We start from the raw sequence: 19,726 nt of genomic DNA on the forward strand, positions 1-19,726 counted from the left end.
AGACATTGTTGCTCCCTCCACCTTCTTCTCTCTCTTCTTCCACCATCATCAAGAGTTCCTCTTGGTCTTGGTCGGTATCCCACAAGCTCCACGCTCCGAAGTTTGAAGCTTTTGCCGCAAACACTGATACCCTCGAGCCCCTTCAATCCTCTGATGTATTATTCAGCAAGATTTTCCCCATCAACAGAACTGAATTGGTCTCTCTCCTCTCTATTTCCCTATTTTTTTAAATTTATTTTATAATTCTCTTATATTGTTAGCTTTATGGAGCAAGTTATGGAATACCCAGGAAAAAAATTGTTTTTGATGTGGAAACTGAGAAGAAGTAAAGGGTATCGTTAGAATCTAGAGCTGTTCTGTGATTTTTTTCCCCCTCAAAAAAGTTGGGGGGGGGGTGAATGTTTGGATCAGCTCAGTCAGCTTTTATTGTTGATGGTTATTATTTGCTTTTCGTTTTCTTTTGGTTTCGTTTGATTTTCTGACCAATCAAACAGATTGGTAATAGTGTAGTAGTATTTAATAAGTTGTATGTTGCACTTTTTCAAAAAGTAGTTAACCTAACATGAAAGACAGTATTTTTTATTTTCCCGTCTTTAATTTGTTTATTAATTCTTATTGTGTTGTTATACAATAAAATTTGGTCTTTGGCATTGATGAATTGTTGTCTTACTTGAAATGGAATCTGCAGTTGGAGGGAAAGATCTTTGTTAGATTGGATCAGGGGAAAGACTTGAGAAATTGGGAGCTAACTGTGGGTTGCAATCTACCCGGGAAATGGGTTCTTCACTGGGGAGTTTCCCGCTTAGATGATGTTGGAAGGTAACATCAATGCTAAACTAAGTGTTATTGGTTTTTCTTCAACTCTTGTTTTGTTTGAAATTCTTGATGATTGTACTTTCTTTAAGTTCTGTTGTTATTGATGTAATTAAGATAGACGATTGGATCTAAAAGATTGATTATGCAGTGAATGGGATCAGCCTCCTCGTGATATGATACCCCCAGGATCTGTTCCTATAAAGGTATACAAAGTTTTCTTGTTTTTTCTCATGATTTCACACATGGCACTTGATCATTATTGGGATGCAGAAAGTTTTGAGTGTAAAGTAAAAAATTTCAGGACTATGCAATTGAGACACATTTGAAGAAATCAACGTCATCTTCTGAAGGAGATGATTTTCATGAGGTCAAGATTGATCTTACATCCAACAGTGAAATCTCCGCAATTAATTTTGTTCTCAAGGTTTGTTTTGTAGCAAGTTGTTGTTTGGGATTTAATTTTTTCATGTTGGATTTGTGATTGATCTATGGGACTTGACTGAACTTTTCTTTTTGCCTCATGTTATTATGTTTTTGTGTGGTCCTGTTGACCCAGGATGAGGAAACTGGTGCTTGGTTTCAACACAAAGGAAGAGATTTCAAGGTTCCTCTAGTCAGCTACATGAAGGAGGATGCTAATATAATTGGACCTAAAAAGGGCTTTAGTTTTTGGCCAGGTACATCAAAATTATTAAGCTTTGTATTTTTTTTTTCAATTTTTTATTTTATTTTACTGCTGCTTCAATATATGTATATGCTATTTCATCTATTGCTCTGTGTTCCTTTAGTGAGTGTCAAGTGTCAACTGTCAAATAAATGATAGTACAATGATACTTTGTAGGTCAGGGTTCTAATAGTTCATCTCTTGTGTATTTAAGTATTTTAAATCAAACACTTTCTCATAAGATGCTTAGATAATGATCAATAGAGTGAACAGCCATTGAATTATTGGTGCAACTAAAATACAAAGAAGAAATGTATTTTCAGTTTATATGTAAAGAGTTCTGGAGTATATCCATTTTAGTCTAGGGAAGGAATAGCAATATGGTTGATCTCTAGTTTGTCAAAAGAAAGAAAACTCATTGGATCGTAATATCTCTTGAAGTTCGAAAAGATCCTTAGTTGGGTTTTATATGTATGATTGTGGGTGCACTTTATTTTGTGGTTTTGACCTTTTAGCTGTTTCCACACACCATTTTTTGGTAACCTTGATCTAAAAATATGTATCATTCTTTTCTTACTCCTAGGGGCCTTGGGGCAGATATCTAACATTCTTCTCAAGTCAGAGGCAATGCATAACAACGATCAAAATGACGGCAAGCAATCCAGTGAGCCAAAACAAGGAAATAGTCAACTAGAAGGCTTCTATGTAGAGCTGCCAATTACCAAAGAAGTTACTGTCAGCAACTCTATCAGTGTCTCCGTTAAGAAATGTGCTGAGACAGCTAACAATCTTTTATATTTAGAAACAGATATACCTGGAGAGGTTCTCCTTCATTGGGGAGTTTGCAAAGATGATATGAGAAGGTGGGAAGTTCCACCTGCTCCTCATCCAGCAGAAACAGTAGCATTTAAGAACAGAGCTTTGAGAACTAAATTACAGGTGAATGCCTTGCTGCTTGTGTATCTTTTCCTTTTTATACGTTAGCACTTGGATCTAGGTTATAAATAAGTTATACCATTAGTGGAGTTCTTGCCTTGAATTATTAGTGAAGATGTTCTGATACTAAAATACTTTTATAAGGATTTCGAATTTGATCTTCACCCCAAATCATGTTTTATTTTATATTGCACCTGAGTTAAGACTGCAGAATTGTTTGAATATCTAATCCAATGATTCACCTCTATACTGTCTTTTTCTCCTCTCTTCAGCTATATGTGGCTTTGTCTTTTTCTGAACTAATCTTGTTTCAATTTTATTTACTGAATAGTAAGTGCTGTCTAAATAGTAAGCGCATTGCAGTAATGTTGTTATTTGCCCTTTCTTTGTGTCTTGTGTTATATTTACTGAAGTATCCACTTCTGCAGTCAAGGGACAGCGGGAAGGGGAATTCAGCAGAAATCTCTGTGGGAGAAGAATTTTCGGGATTTCTTTTTGTTGTTAAGCTAGACGACAATAATTGGTTGAATGACAAGGGAAATGACTTTTATATCCCTCTGTCAAGTTCTAGTAACTCACTTACTAGCAAAAGAAAGGATCAATCAGAAGCTGTCCAGAGGGAAGTGACAAAAGTGGAAAGTCAGAAGGAATCTACCTCTACGTTTACCGATGGAATAATCAGTGAAATAAGGCATTTAGTGACAGACATTTCCTCTGAGAAGACTCGAAAAACAAAATCCAAAGAAGCACAAGAAAGTATTCTTCAAGAAATCGAAAGACTTGCTGCCGAAGCTTATAGTATTTTTAGGACCAATGTTCCAACTTTCTCAGAGGAAACCATTGTGGAACCTGAGGCGGTGGCTGCTGTAGAATCAGAGACATTGGTGTCACCTGAGGCACCAAAAATATCCTCAGGGACAGGCACTGGTTATGAAATATTATGCCAAGGGTTTAACTGGGAATCTCATAAATCTGGAAGATGGTACATGGAGCTGAAAGAGAAAGCTGCAGAACTATCATCATTTGGTTTTACTGTAGTTTGGTTACCACCACCTACGGAGTCTGTGTCCCCTGAAGGATACATGCCAAAGGATTTATATAATTTAAATTCTAGGTAATTGATTAAAATCATTCTATTTGCCTAATTATTTTCATAGGTCCTGATGTGGTTGTAATGTTGTATTTAAACTTTTATGATTTCTCGATAGATGACCCCTTGTTAGGAAATTGCTTATCATCGAAAGTGTGTCTTATATTCTGCACGTCAAAAGTATCATTTTATTGATTCAGTTTATTATCTGGGAATCTGGCATTATTCTTTCAATGTGCTGGAAAAAGGTTTTATAGACATGAAGCACCATTTGCACATTTTCATGGGAAGGAAATTTTGATACAAATTGTTTTTTTATTTAATAGATATGGAAACATTGATGAACTGAAGGATGTGGTGAAAAGCTTTCACAGAGCTGGAATCAAAGTACTTGGAGATGTCGTTTTGAATCATCGATGTGCCCACTTTAAGAACCAGAATGGTATTTGGAACATATTTGGAGGTCGTCTCAACTGGGATGATCGAGCAATTGTTGCTGATGATCCACATTTTCAGGTTTGTTTCTGAGAATTTAAGGCAAAAAAATGGGTCTGTTTTAATATTATTAGTAATCATCTCAAATCAAGTTGGATAGATCTTTGTCCTTGTTTATTCCCAGAAGCAGCATGACTGGTTTTGTTTATGAGGTTGAAGATCAATGCCTTTCAGTTAACCCTCTCTCTCTCTCTCTCTCTTCCCGCAACAAAAACCTACCCAAGAAATCAAGTTTTCTATCCTTAGACTGAGGAAAATTGATATCTGATGCCATAACATGTAACATAGTTTCATGAACAATGTATTAGGTGTTACACGTTCTGTTTCCTAAGAAAGTGGTGTTCATTTGGAAACTATAAGTTGAAGAAATTTTTGTGTGTGTGCATGTCTATCAAGATAAACAGACATTTCGTTCTGTGGTAGTGTGCTTAATGTTTTCCACTGCTTTGTGTTTGAAATTGTATTTTGTTTTATGGTATCAGAGTAACTTTGTTCCAATAGCCTGAATGACAATAGTGGATAGCCATAACTATTTCAGGGTAGACAATCTTCCTAAAGTATGGTCAATACAAGTGAACTGGTTGCAGTAGAACTTAGAACTGTTTGATAGATGCAAATTTCCGGAGACTTTGTTTAAACTTTATACGTCATATTCGAGTTGTTAGCATTTTGTTGAGTGAACAGCCCAAAATGGAACACATAAGTTGTGTTAAAGTTGTTACTGACCTACTTGTTTGGTGGCCTGTTCTCAAACCAATAACATATTTCTATTTAGAATAATATCTCAATATTGGTGCTTTCGGTTTATTGAATTTTCGTACTTTATACAAGGTCATGAAATGGATTATGATGATGTAGGCAATCCAAATATTTTGAAGTGATTACGTCTGTTGACTGTTCCCTTCACCAATTATATGTAATTGAATTCTACCCTGAATAGGAGCAAATAACATATTTGTTTATACCTGTCACAATTGAACATGCTCATATGCACAATGTGAAGATGTACATCTTCGTGTACACAAAGTTTTGTGTTGTAAACATATCTAATGTGTTGATTGACTTCATGATAAACGAGACAACTTTGATTGAAACATTTGGAAGTGCCTTATAATTGGTAAACTAGATATGATATGCGTGATTTGTTCTTTTGAAGTTCTGTCTTTCAAATACTACAATACAAAGTGCTTTATATTTCTGGGAAAATCTAAAAATACATATTGGATATCTTTTCTTGCCAAACAGGGTAGAGGCAACAAAAGTAGTGGAGATAATTTCCATGCTGCTCCGAACATTGATCATTCACAGGAATTTGTGAGAAAGGATATTAAAGAATGGTTACTTTGGTTGAGGTTAATATTACTGATCTTAATTTTCAATAGCTTATTACTATTGCTTAGGACTTAATATTGTATCAGATGATGGTATATCCAATAAGTTTGTCAGTAGTGAATAGGTTATAATAATATAATAAGGAAGAATTACAAGAATTGTCTTTCAGGAAAGAAATTGGCTATGATGGGTGGAGGCTTGACTTTGTGAGAGGATTTTGGGGAGGTTATGTAAAGGATTACCTCGAAGCAAGTGAACCTTACTTTGCTGTTGGAGAGTACTGGGATTCCCTCAGTTATACATATGGCGAGATGGATCATAATCAAGACGCGCATAGGCAGCGGATCATTGACTGGATCAATGCTACCAATGGTACTGCGGGGGCATTCGATGTTACGACCAAAGGGATCCTTCACTCTGTAAGCACTCAATTCGATGGTTTTAATAACGTTCAAATTCATTCCTCGGGGGATATGCTTTTATAAGTGTGTTGGAAATTTTTGCAATGGATTAGTGCAAAGACAGCGTGGTAGTGTTTCTTTTTCATAATTTTTTCCATAATATTGATAATGTTTCTAGCAAAAAAATCTCAATACTCATCCTGAATAAGCTTGCTGCTCCAATCAATGCCTGAGATTTTAACTGGTTTCATGTGGGAGAGAATAGTATCATCATTTAATTATGTTTTTTCAGACAGCAAATATAAATCTTCAAAAAATTTCTCTACTATTGATATAAACAGACTTACCTTAACATTTGCTGATAGTTGACTCGTTTTTGGTCCATATAGGCATTGGATAAATGTGAATATTGGCGATTGTCAGATCAGAAGGGAAAACCCCCTGGAGTTCTTGGATGGTGGCCGTCTCGTGCTGTTACTTTTATAGAAAATCATGATACTGGCTCTACCCAGGTTCGGACTTCCCTATACAAAATTATCTTGCTGCTTGAGTCTGAATATCTGATTGAGCATAGTTCATTTTCCTCTGCTGTGCTTCGTCCGTTGATATGAACATTTCTGCAACTAACTAAGATTGGAGTTTATTAAATCAGGCATTTTCCTTTCAGTCTCTTTGGATTCTTTATATTTATTTATATATCCACATTTGTAAGTGTTTATTGCACAAAGTTTTATTAAGATAAAGCAAATTTTAGAGGTAACATTTATAACTGAGATTGCTAAAACTATCAAATATTGCAACACTTCATATTTTCTCTTGAAGGGTCATTGGAGATTTCCAAGCGGAAAAGAGATGCAAGGATATGCATACATCCTTACTCACCCAGGAACTCCATCGGTGTTCTTTGATCACATATTCTCTCATTACAAGAGTGAAATATCCATGCTTTTGTCTGTCCGGCAACGGAACAAGCTACACTGCCGGAGTATAGTAAGTGTCATACTAGTAGAGTTTAATTTCTATACACTAGCGGCGTAAAACTCTTTTACACCAGCATACAATCAAGTGTTATTACATAAAGAAAATTGAAGGTCATTACTATTATGAGTTTAATTTCGATGTGTTAGTGTAAAACTCTTTTTACATTGACATCTACTCAGATGTTGTCAATTTGTCATGTAGATAAATGTAATTAAAATCACATTTTATCTACGTGGTAGGTTGACGACACTGGATTGGATGTCAATGTAAAAGAGTATTATATCATTTTGTGTTTTGACATAGAAACCAAATGCATTATTTATATTTTTATGCACAAATTAAAGGGTAATCTATGTAATATAAAAATTATGGTGTTCTTGGAGCACTCACCATTATTTTTATTTGATGTTTTAAGGTAAAAATATGTAAGGCAGAAAGGGATGTTTATGCTGCAATCATAGATGATAAAGTTGCTATGAAGATTGGACCTGGTCATTTTGAGCCACCAAGTGGATCCCAGAAATGGTCCTCAGCTCTGGAAGGAAGAGATTATAAGATTTGGGAGGCATCATAATATAGTTTGTGTCCGTATCTTATTAATTAAAATTAAAACCGAATATATATTCCATTGGAAAATTCTTCCAATTGGTTATGCCATCTGCCTCAATTAGGAGGCATCATTGTACCACTGTATAGATTCTTCATATACAGAACCAGCATCATAGAGAAGTTCATTTAAGTCAAATGCAGGCTTATCCAGAACAAGAAAGAAAGCCTTCATATTATAAAATAATATATATATATATATATATATGGAAAATAATTTAAATGTAAGGGCACAAATGCATGGCATTGATAGTATTAAATAGCTCTTGATCAGGTTCAAATGTAGCAATGTATTCAGTTAATGTGAACAAAAATGGAATATTTACATGTATGCACCCTACTTTGAAGTTGTAATTTACTCAGCATTATTACTTAATATTTCAGATGTTTAAACTTTAACCACGTGCCATGCTTTCTATTTTATGATGACTTTAAATAAATTTTAAGATGGAACGTAAGCCAAAACTTGTCAAAGGAAAAAAGTTAAAAAAAAGGCATATATTATTATATTTGTAAAAAATTTAACCGTTTTTTTTCTTCAAAACATATATTCCTTCCCACAATATTACACTTAATATTTCTCCAGGTCTAATACTAAGAAGATTAAGAAAGTTGGACAAAGGAAAAAAGAAAGATAAAATTGTGTTACGCATGATTATTTGTTTGTTTCTATTTGTCTATAAGATATTTGTGTTACGAATGATTATTTGTCTATAACAGATAAAATTGAAGTTATGATAATTTGTTTTTCACTTATCACTACCCCTTTCAAACATGTATGTAAATACTTGCCACCAATGTTTCAATTTAACTGCAGCCTTGGGGTTAGAAGGAATATTCTCATGAAACTAAATAACAAAACCGTGATAACTCAACTATAATCACTTGTATCAAATTTTGCACACGACCACATCTTTCCTCATAAATTTGTTCATTAAAAATAAGAAAAGAAGCAACTATTTTTAGATCGAACATCTTGTGCAATGCCTTTGACCATGACCATGACCATGAAGATACAAGTGTTTGCCAAAATTGCACGTGTTGTAAAAGAGGTATCACGTTCTTTTAGACCTCTCCTGTGTTTTCTCGGATCTAAACCTATATTTAGATTCAACCACACCCATTTTGTTTTCCTTGACATGAAGGCCATGATCATATAAATACCATGTCTCTCTTTCGAAACATACTTGGGATTCTCAATTTTGTTAACAATCCCCAGTCAAGGGTGATTTTTTTGGCCGGGGTTTTTGCTTCTTTTGGAGGCAAAAGGAGCAAACCTTGGCCAACATAATAAGTATCATGGCACCTAATAAAATTCAAAATTTGTTTTATTTTCTTTGTTTGGCAATTACCTTTATTCCCAGCCTCTATGCTAATGTCTTGGAGAGTGAAGCGTTTTGGCAGGACCAACTAAGAATGTTTGATTCTTACTGGAGAGAAAGAGCCGAGGTTGCTAGGCAGGAAAACGAGAAAGCCTATTTCCCTGATCCCTTTGCCATCTCCGGCAACTTCACCTCTGCCATTAGCTGGTAAGTTTTTGCATTACACTTTACAGAAAAAAGAGTGCTAAGGAGCCAGCAATTTTTGTGATTTATAGCCATCAAATAGTTATCAATGATGTTTTTAATGGTGTGAGATTTTATCCAATGATGTGAGATTACTCATTTTTCTTTTGCTGGTTACATGTTGCCAGAATTTAATAAAGTTGCTCACCCCTAAACTTTTTCTTACAGAAATATTAAAGGATCAATGTTCAAAAGTATGAGATAAAATATATTGTTAAATTGTTAAACTAAAAGAATTAGAATAAAAAAATTAAATTGATAGTCTACGTGATAGTAAAAAATAATAAATTCTCATTGGCGCTCTAGCATTTCTCTTACAACTTATTCTATATCATGTTTGACTTTTTGAACTTTGGTTTGATGTTTGTGGACAGGGACATTCTTGGAAGGAATGGAGGAAGAAGGTTGTTGAAAGGAAAGAACAAAGGAGCTCCATGTGTGGCGAGCAACCCCATTGACAGGTGCTGGAGGTGTGACCCACACTGGGCTGATAACCGCCAAAAGCTTGCGAATTGTGTTATGGGATTCGGCAGAAACACGTACGGAGGAAAAGGAGGAAAATACTACGTGGTCACCGACCCTTCCGACGATGAGTTGCTGGCTCCCAAGCCCGGCACTCTTCGCCATGCAGTCACAAGAACTGAACCCTTGTGGATCATCTTCTCCCGCAGCATGGTCATCACCCTCCAGCAAGAGCTCATCATGGCTGGCAACAAGACCATTGATGGAAGAGGCTTTGATGTCCACATTGCACACGGTGCTGGCATCACCATCCAGTTCATCAAGAATGTCATCATCCATGGCATCAAGGTCTACAACATCGTCGTCAAGGACGGTGGCATGATCAGGGACTCCGAGACTCATTACGGCTTCAGGACTAAGAGTGATGGTGATGGTATCTCCATCTTTGGCTCTAGCAACATCTGGATCGACCATGTTTCCATGAGAAACTGCTCCGATGGATTGATTGATGCCATTATGGGCTCCACCGCCATTACCATCTCCAACGGCCACTACACTGACCACAACGAGGTGATGCTTTTTGGAGCGAGTGACAGCTACACCGGCGACAAGATCATGCAAATCACCTTGGCATTCAACCACTACGGCAAGAGGTGTGTTCAGAGAATGCCAAGAGCCAGATATGGTTTCGTCCATATTGTGAACAATGATTATACTCATTGGGAGATGTATGCCATTGGTGGCAGCAAGAACCCTACCCTGATCAGCGAGGGTAACAGGTTCATCGCCCCCCCAAACCGGTTTGCCAAGGAGATCACCAAGAGAGAATACACAGAAGAAAAAATATGGAAGGACTGGCAATGGAGATCAATCAATGATGAGTACTTGAATGGAGCGTTCTTCATTCAATCAGGACCTGAACTGAAGAACAGGCCATTCTCAACAAAGGATATGATCACAGCCAAGCCAGGAACATATGTTGGACAGCTAACACGCTATGCGGGTGTTCTTCCATGCAGAATTGGACATCCCTGCTAGTTAGTTACTTCACTTCTTCCTTATTGATTAGTTATTGAAGATTCTTCAATAATAATTCAATTCATTCTTTTGCTTTCAACCTTCATTGGTGGATGCTGCAAACTGTGGCTTTGGTTTTGGGAATGTGATTCATAGTTCTATACTTAGTTTCTTGTACTGAATTTTTTGAGTTTTTCACTGTGAAATTCTTTCTTTTTGAGTAAAAAAACCATGAGTTATCTACTACTGCCCCTGCTTGGCAACCAACTTGTAACGGAATTCATTCAAATAATTGCATTTACAAATCGGTGAAAACTCAAGTGTAATCAACTTTACGTGAAGTTGATAATCGAGAACTATTAAATAATTTGAATGATTTGATTATTTAACGGCTTTCGATTATCAATTTCAGATAAGGTTAATTGTGCTTGAGTTTTCACCTCACAAATTTATCAATTTAATTATTCAATATTTCTCTCATCTTCCATTTTTTTGTAAGAAGCAAAATCTTCAAATAATTTTTTTTAATAACACTCAAAATCTACTCCAAATTCAAAAAAAAACTTTCTTTTTGTTCGCTTTTGAATATAAAGGAAATTCGTCAACAATCTATACTGGCATAAATTGTTGTCGTATTAATTTTCTAAGCATGAAAGAAAAAAATTATTTTCATAAGAGGATAGAAAGAGAAATAATTTATTTTTATTAAGAGAAATTTTTAATTAAGTATGCTGCCACATTAGCATAATGGACCTTTATAATATTTCAAATAAATAAATAAATAAAACTTTTAAAATGGTTTTGGAATATGGATAAATAAAGAATAATATATAGAGTAAAAATTTCATATCTTATATAATATTAGGACAAACTAACACTGCATAAGTGCATAGTGCTAGCTATATTCAATAAGGTGACTATCTAATGAAAATTTAATGATTGTGATTATGTAAAGATATATCATTTTGATCATTAGATAATAGATTATAGATTGTAGGACTTGATTTTATTTAAAGTAAAAGTGTTATTTTTATTTAAAATATTACAAAATAAATAAGTTATATTTTTTAAATAAGGATCATCGTAAGAAGATATTTTTGACATGAAAAAATATAGGTAAATAATAAAAATATTAAATAATATAAACAATAAATATATTAAATGTTCATTTTATTAGTGTACAAATAATTATTTTAATATTAAAATTTAAAAGATTAAATTGGAGATATAATATATTTTTATTTGATTAGTGATTATTCATATTGTTCAATAAAATTATTGTCCCTAACATTTTCCTTTTTGATATTTTCATGGAATTAGTTGCCATTTAATAATCATGTATCATATTATCCGTTAAGCCTACCAAACGGATCATAACCTTGGAACCTTCTTTCAGCTTATCTGTTGCTTTTAGTCACTTATTTAATAATAACATTGCCTACTTTAAAGTTTAAATTTTAAATATGCTATTATTGAATAAAATTATAATTATGTTAGAAAACTAAGATAGTTTCAATCAAAAACCAACCAAATATTTATGGGTGAATTCAAAACTTCTACGTAAATAGTATTTATGCTAGGTATTAGGATGTTTTTTTTTTTATAAATTGGATAATTTTAAATTTATTTCCTAATTTATTATATTTTAGGTATTTAAAAAGAGAAAGAAGGTAAAAAGACAGAAGCTAATTAAATCAGTTTTTGTGATTCACGTTACAATAATATTAAACGCATCTTCTCTTAATTTAAATATGGTAATAAAATATTTAATAATCAATATTTTAAATCATAAATAAATAAAACTAATTATTATATTTATAATTAACTAAATTGTTTTATTTTTAGTTAATTTGGAATTGATTACATATACTTTTTGATAAAATTAAAATCTTTACTATTACATAATAATAACAAATTTATTGGTTGTAGATCTAGTCTGTATGTTGAACCAAATTAGATTGACCATCGATTTTTCAGTTGGATCGAACAAACGATTTTGATAACTATGCCGGAAGAAAGAGGCACGTGTTCAAGAAAATAATTANATATATATATATATAAAATATTTTTATTCAAAAAAATATAAAACTAAACCAAATTAGGACCGTACTAAATCAATATAATAACATAAAAGTTATACATGCCAAAGTAATACAAAAAATATAAGAGAAGAAAAAAAAGAAACAGTAAAAAAATAAGAAGATAAAGAAAAAGAAAGAAAGAAGAATCTATATGCCAGAAGAAAAAGGAGGATGGATTAAAAACATGCCAAGAGAAGAGAAGGAAAAAAAGAAGAAAAGAAGTAGGAATTATGGAAGATGTGTCCTATTGTTTTTTTTAAAAGTTTTTTCGGCTATTTAGTTAGAATTTTATTGAAAAAAAATATTTGTTCATTTAGTATTATTATATATAAAAACCAATTTGCTGAAGTAAAGAATAAAATTATAACCCAATCTTTTTTATGAAATCATTCATTTAAAACCACAAAATTAGTTTTAAGTGTGATGCAAACAAATTAATTTATCCTTTAGTTATCTATTTTTCTATCTATAAAAGTTGATACAAAATTTTTATATAATGAGTTTTAACTATTTTATTTTTTTGTTAACGATACTACATCAACATTTTTAAATATATGATAATATATGAAAGATTTTTTAAAAAAATTCTTCTTGATTTCAAATAATAAAGAATTTGTAATTGGAGATGATAAATTTTGGGATGGAATAGAGTGAGTTTGAAATTTTTAATGGAGGAAAAAATTTTACCAATGACAAACAAAAAGTTTAAATCAACTGCTTGATATTTTGTAAGATATAAGATTGATAGTTGGGGTACAAGCTAAGCTAAGATAGAATGGTGTGAAAAGTTGACAAAAAAGACATTTATATTATTAATTCATTTGTGCAGGTATTATAGGAAGAGACCTTGACGAATGATATTCTTAGATATAAATTCACAAGTGGAATCTGAAAAAGACTAGACCCCTCTCGAGTTGAGTTCTTTACTTAACTTGTGCTAGTAGGTCAAATTAATACAAATGATCGACTGAGTAGATTGAATATCATTGAACAGCGTGATAATGTTTGTGTTGTGTATAATAAAGAAGTTGAATTTGTGCAACATTTGTTTGTTACGTGTGAGTATGCTTGGTAAGTATGGTGTTTAGAAATTACTGATGTGGGATGTGTTTGGAGCATCTCAGATACAATAAAAGAATATTTTGAGAGTCAGAGGACGTTGCCTTTGAGAAAAAATTTGCGCAAAAAATGGTTAGTTGGCTTCTTCTCAGTTATATGGAATATATATCTGGATACGTAGAAATAAAGTCATCTTTTAGAATAAGGCAACGGATGTGGTAAATTGTGTTGCTAAATCATTTTGTTACTCTAAAAAGTAGTGTGATAGCTAACTCATATTGTTGATGGCTATGCCAAAAATGACATAAGAATTGCTTTGGTTTATTTTTCTGACATTCGTACGCTTCATTCTGTGTGTTGAGCTTGTTCTTTCTTTCAAACAAAAAAAAAATACAATAAATATATACAAATAAAATATTATAATAATGATTATTATAAAAATTTGTGTTATAAATATTCAAATTTCAAATTATTTGAATTACTTATGTATGTTGTATAAGACCTTTACTATTATATTATTTGGTTTATATACAAATTATATTATATATAACTCTTAGTCTCTTGCTACTATTACTTTATTTTTTAATATCTCATAAAAATTATTAAAAAATTCTTCAAGTAAATTAAAATTGAGCACAACATCTTTTTAATAAATACATTGTCATGATTACAAAGTTAATTCATATATTTTTGGTATTTTCATTCGAATTTATTTTTTTAAAATTTTTTTAATTATTTGTAAATAATGAAAATAATAAATTTAGTATAAAAAATTTGTTTTTTTTTTAAATAAATTAAAATGAGATTAGTAAAATATTAAATTACCGATAAATTTTCATTAATTTTTGATATAAAATTTAGTATAAAATTGACATACTATTAATCTAGTTATATATAGTCTTATTTGTTCAAAATTTTATTTTTATAGTTCAAAAATATTATTATAAATTTTAATATTTTATTTGTATTTTACTTTAAATAAAGATAAAATAATATATTCAATACATTTATTATATAATGAGAATGATAATATTATACTAAACTCAAAAAATGTAAGGTTATAAAATAGAGTATTTATCTATTTTGGTTCTCAAAGAATTTTGGATCAGAACTTTAGCTCCAACTAAAATTAATTACTCAATTGGTTCCTAACAATTAACTCCGTCAATCACTTAGGTAGCGTTTGTTTTGAGGTACTGGAATAGAGACTGGGAGACTGAGTCACAGTATTATGTTTGTTGGTTCAGAAACTGGTACTAAAATTTCTGTCTGTGTCCCTAAAATTTCAATATTTCAGTAACTCCAAAAAGTAGGGACACATGGGACTGAAATTTTTAGAAACGAAGACTGAAATTTTGATAACATTTTATACTTAAAACACCTTCATTTCAATTAATTGTTTCCAATTTTATCCTTTGTGCAAATTAAATTAGAGTTTTATTATTATTTCAATTTCTGTCTCTCACTTTGCACCGAACAAAATACTGAAATTTATTTCGGTCTCTGTCTCTTAGTCTCTGTCTCTCAGTATCAGTCTTTCAGTCTTTGTCTCTCTACCAAATGCTACCTAAGGTTCTTTGCTCCTTCAGCTCTAAAGAAGGACAAAATAGTCCCTGACAACTCTAACAGGGGACAAAATAGTCCCTGACCTCCTCTATTCAAAAACGACACTGTTCTCTCCTAATTTTCATTATATCTCGCATAATACTGACAGTCTAATATCGTAACTTCAAGCTACACAATGCACACTCTGTAACTTTAATGTTCACAAGAAGAAAAATTCTCAACTTGTTCTCAACTAATTCATACTTAGGAAATTAATGATTATGTCTTTCAAGTACTTGTTGCCTTCAATGGATCCCATGAATCTAAACAACACGTTTGATTTGTTAAGATCCATCGTCGTCGTTGCCATCTCCCTCCTCCTCTGCCCTATCATATCCATGACCACATTGTCCACTACTCTGATATCTTCCTTCAACTTCTTCTCCGAACCAATGTTCAGTAATCGCTCCAGTTTCCATATGAGCGACAACAGCGATATTTCTCGTTGTACTGATAACTTGGATGTGACGTCGAAGCAGTCTACCAATTTGGACTCTGAAAAAGAAGGAATGAATCATTTGGAGTCCATTCCAAATGAGAATTTACATATGATTTTGAAGGAGAATCTTCTCATAATGTCCTAATGTCCAACAATTTATATTACTTGCCGGAGAGTAGAGAAAAAAGCATGTCCTTAGAGTAGTTGTGGAACTTGGTCATGAGGATGTGGTGGACATTGTCGAGGTTGGAGGTAATGTTATCAAGGACGTGGAAGTGGATGCTTTTGGTAGGTGAAGTGCGGAGGAGATGGGTGTACCAGTCACAGAAATTTAGGAAGTGTGTGGTTCATAACATGTTGAGGTAAGTGTGACATGGGTGACAGTTGCACCATGGCTTGACCTTGCAACTGAAGAAGAGGAAGGAAAAGAATGATGTGAAGATGAAGAAAGAGAGTATAAATGTTAGAATTATGCGAGATATGATGAAAATTGGGGAAGAACAGTGTTGTTTTCGAATAAAAAGGTCAGAAATCATTTTTCTCTATTAGAGTTGTCAGGGATCATTTTGTCTCTCTGATAAAATTGTCAGGGACTATTTTATCTTCCGTTAAAGTTGACGGAGTCAAAGACCTAAGTGACTGATAAAATTAATTATTAAGAATCAATTAAATAATTAATTTTTGTTAGAGACTAAAATATCTAATTCCAAATTATTCGGAGAACCAAATTAAAATAGATAAATACTCTATAAAATAATAGTTTCCATTTACAGTATCAAATTAAACAAGAAGTTACGAACGACGGACAGTTCACTCTTCCCTTCTTGTTTTCCTCTCTTTAATTTAGGTGCCTCCCAAATTGTGAAGTTTGAACCCTGTTTCATCACGTCTCAGAATCCACCATCACCACTAATAAGGAACCTTAAAACACAAAAGATAACCCATTTATGTAGGTGTTAACGTTTTTTGGCCTCTGCTAACTTTACTCTAATCCGTACCTAAATTTGGGATCCACAATAATATACACCCGTTTTTAATTGAGTGCATTGCAACTTATAAATACCAAGATTCTCATTCACAACATAGTCGGGACCTATAATAATATAACTTGTTGTTAACGAGCCCCTCAAAGAAAGGGATATTTTTATTTCACCCCTTCTTCTTCTTGGTTGGGGTTTTTGCTTCGTCATTATAGTAATTCCTCAAGAAGCTTAAACCTTGGCCTGCATTACTAAAAAAAAAAGGAAGGTGTTTAGTAGCAGCCATGGCATTAAAAAATGAAATTTTGTTGTTGTATTTTGTGTGTTTGGCATTAACATGCATTGATGCTAACATCCTTGAGAACGATAAGTACTGGACGAACCATGAACAAGAGTTCGATGGTTACTGGAAGCAAAGAGCCGAGATTGCTAAAAATGATAACCTAAAAGCCTATTTCCCTGATCCCTATGAAGTCTCTGGAAACTTCACCTCTGCCATTAGTGAGTACGTAATTGTTCTCATCATCAATGTTATCTTTAAAGGTAGAATAAGAGGAGCTGCATGCATGGCGACCAACCCCATTGACAGGTGCTGGAGGTGTGACCCAAACTGGGCTAATAACCGCCAAAAACTTGCAGATTGTGTTCAGGGATTCGGAAGAAACACCATTGGAGGAAAAGGAGGAAAATTCTACGTCGTCAACGACTCTTCAGATGGTGACTTGCTGTCTCCGAAACCAGGTACTATCCGGCATGCAGTGACAAGAACTGAACCCTTGTGGATCATCTTCTCCCGAAGCATGGTGATCAAGCTCCAGCAAGAGCTCATCATGGCCAGCAACAAGACCATTGATGGCAGGGGATTCGATGTCCAAATTGCAAATGGTGCTGGCATCACCGTGCAGTTCATCAAGAACGTCATTATCCATGGCATCAAGGTCTACAACACGGTGGTCAAGACAGGTGGCATGATTAGGGACTCCGAAACTCATTACGGATTTCGGACACAGAGTGATGGTGATGGTATCTCCATCTTTGGCGCAAGCAACATCTGGATCGACCATGTTTCCATGAGAAACTGCTCCGATGGATTGATTGATGCCATTATGGGCTCCACCGCCATTACCATCTCCAACGGCCATTACACTGACCACAATGAGGTGATGCTGTTTGGAGCGAGTGACAGCTACACCGGCGACAAGATCATGCAAATCACCTTGGCATTCAACCACTACGGCAAGAGGTGTGTTCAGAGAATGCCAAGGGCCAGACATGGTTTTGTCCATGTTGTCAACAATGACTACACTCATTGGGAGATGTATGCCATTGGTGGCAGCAAGAACCCTACCATCATCAGTGAGGGTAACAGGTTCATTGCCCCTGAAAACCGCTTTGCCAAAGAGGTAATATTTATTTAGGTGAAAATTCATATGCAGTTGTTATCTGTAATATAATAACTTATGTTAGTTGATTCAGATAACCAAGAGAGAATACGCAGAAGAAAGCATATGGAAGAACTGGCAATGGAGATCAATCAATGATGAATACTTGAATGGAGCATTCTTCGTTCAATCCGGGGCTGAATTGAAGAACAGACCATTCTCAAGGGAGGACATGATCACAGCCAAGCCAGGAACATATGTTGGAAGGCTTACACGCTTTGCGGGTGTTCTTCCATGCAAAATTGGCCAACCATGCTAGCTTAATTAGTTATTCGCCATTATTAAAGATTGTAAATAATTCAATTCATCAACACTCATTGCTGGATGCTGCAAATGTAAATACCCATTAGTTTTGCAGTTTTTGCACACATTCTCATTGTTGTGTGCTTTTCATTAGTTTTCTTTTTCTTTTTGATAGGAAAGGATTAATTAAGAACACCAAAAATGTAACGGTGGAAAGGAATGCCACCACCGTAGTTCATGAATGAAGGGTGATGTACTAATTTTTGCTGTTACTTTGAGATTCTTTTTATTCTTTTAATAGAAAAACATGATTACATATAATGAGTAATAATAGTTTCCTCCCCTCTTGAGTTGAGATACCTTTTAACGTGAACCGTAGTGTTTAACTCAAAATAAGAATTTAAATTAAAAGTATTTTAAGAATATTCTTTAGAAAATAATAATATTTTTAAATAAAAATGATTGATATATTCCTTGTATTAAAAATATAAAAAATATTTTCAATTAAAATTTTCATTTTATATATCTTAACGTCTAAACCCATAATATATAATATAAATATAATACATATTATGTTTCCATGATATAATTTGAACTCACTGATAAAAAAAAATGAAACTCAGGAATTAGTTAACGATGTTCTGAGAACATGGATTAATAAGAATTAATTGTTTATCATACATATTTATTAATCATATTGTAATAACAACTATAGGTACGTGTTTCCATAGGAATTGCAGTTCTAAAAGTTCCGAAGAGGGAATATTTCTGCTGTACAATCTGGTATGAGAAGACCAAGCTTTGTTGGAACTTTAGCACAAAACGATGGAGCAAATAAAACTCTATGGACGACATTTACTAGGCCTTTTTATTATCAACTTTCTTTACTGACAAAATAAGTACTCTTCGTAGTGCATATAATCCTAGTGCACAAGACAAATGACTTACTCATGCTTATTCTAAAATCCAAAAAATATAACGTAGATCCTTTGGACTTATTATTCACAACACACCAAAATCACTTGTCTTACTTCCTAAATGAAGTTCCAATATATATATAAAGTTACACTTTATAATAATGGATTAATAGCCTATTAATCCATTGTTATAATATTTATATTATAAGTAGTAATAACATAAATATTCCAATAAAAAAATAGATAACAAAAGTTTAGGTATGTTTGACATCGATTTTTCTACTAAAGTTGAGACATTTGCAAATTCATTTACTTACAAAAATATTTATAAATCACCCAATAAATAATATTTATATTGATAACAAAATTCGAACTAATTAGTCCTTGTGAGATTTCATTTCGGTTTATATTAATTGTCCGGAACATCTTCCGCCAAATATTGAAATAAATAGTCATGAGCAACGAGCAAATTACAATTTTGAGATAAATTTCCTATATTAATACAATAACTTCGCAAAGTATATTCAGTTCAGTAATTCTTTCTTAAGTTTTTTATATCTAAAAATTTTCTGTAATGCATGGAAGTGCACAAATG

At 33.1% G+C, this 19,726-nt stretch overlaps 3 protein-coding genes across 3 annotated transcripts in view; all 3 read left to right on the top strand.

The window, feature by feature from the left end:
• Positions 1–7,492, top strand: part of LOC107481248 (alpha-amylase 3, chloroplastic) — a gene marked incomplete in the record, with an annotated part of 7,678 nt that extends 186 nt beyond the window's left edge. The window contains 13 exon segments of the mRNA XM_016101486.3: positions 1–197; positions 689–819; positions 965–1,019; positions 1,118–1,240; positions 1,373–1,493; positions 2,064–2,419; positions 2,845–3,530; positions 3,833–4,022; positions 5,247–5,353; positions 5,503–5,752; positions 6,124–6,246; positions 6,557–6,724; positions 7,131–7,492. Of these exon segments, the coding sequence (XP_015956972.1) occupies positions 1–197; positions 689–819; positions 965–1,019; positions 1,118–1,240; positions 1,373–1,493; positions 2,064–2,419; positions 2,845–3,530; positions 3,833–4,022; positions 5,247–5,353; positions 5,503–5,752; positions 6,124–6,246; positions 6,557–6,724; positions 7,131–7,289 (2,666 nt within the window).
• A 1,128-nt stretch (positions 7,493–8,620) lies between these two features.
• On the top strand, positions 8,621–10,386 carry LOC107481168 (pectate lyase-like). The gene is made up of 2 exons (XM_016101384.3): positions 8,621–8,850; positions 9,261–10,386. The coding sequence occupies exons 1-2, from the start codon at positions 8,621–8,623 to the stop codon at positions 10,384–10,386; spliced, it is 1,356 nt and encodes a 451-aa protein (XP_015956870.1).
• A 6,427-nt stretch (positions 10,387–16,813) lies between these two features.
• LOC107481099 (pectate lyase-like) lies at positions 16,814–18,230 on the top strand. Its single transcript, XM_016101313.3, has 2 exons — positions 16,814–17,932; positions 18,006–18,230. The coding sequence occupies exons 1-2, from the start codon at positions 16,814–16,816 to the stop codon at positions 18,228–18,230; spliced, it is 1,344 nt and encodes a 447-aa protein (XP_015956799.1).
• The last annotated feature ends 1,496 nt before the right edge of the window (positions 18,231–19,726 follow it).

Source organism: Arachis duranensis, chromosome 3 (assembly GCF_000817695.3).
Source record: "Arachis duranensis cultivar V14167 chromosome 3, aradu.V14167.gnm2.J7QH, whole genome shotgun sequence".
In the NCBI taxonomy this organism is placed as follows: Eukaryota; Viridiplantae; Streptophyta; class Magnoliopsida; order Fabales; family Fabaceae; genus Arachis; species Arachis duranensis.

Excerpts from the sequence above, each read along its gene's own strand:
- LOC107481168 (XM_016101384.3), top strand. The coding sequence starts at position 8,621 with ATGGCACCTAATAAAATTCAAAATTTGTTTTATTTTCTTTGTTTGGCA. Across the intron at positions 8,851-9,260 it reads TTCACCTCTGCCATTAGCTG|GGACATTCTTGGAAGGAATG; the intron begins GTAAGTTTTTGC and ends GTTTGTGGACAG.
- LOC107481099 (XM_016101313.3), top strand. The coding sequence starts at position 16,814 with ATGGCATTAAAAAATGAAATTTTGTTGTTGTATTTTGTGTGTTTGGCA. Across the intron at positions 17,933-18,005 it reads AAAACCGCTTTGCCAAAGAG|ATAACCAAGAGAGAATACGC; the intron begins GTAATATTTATT and ends TAGTTGATTCAG.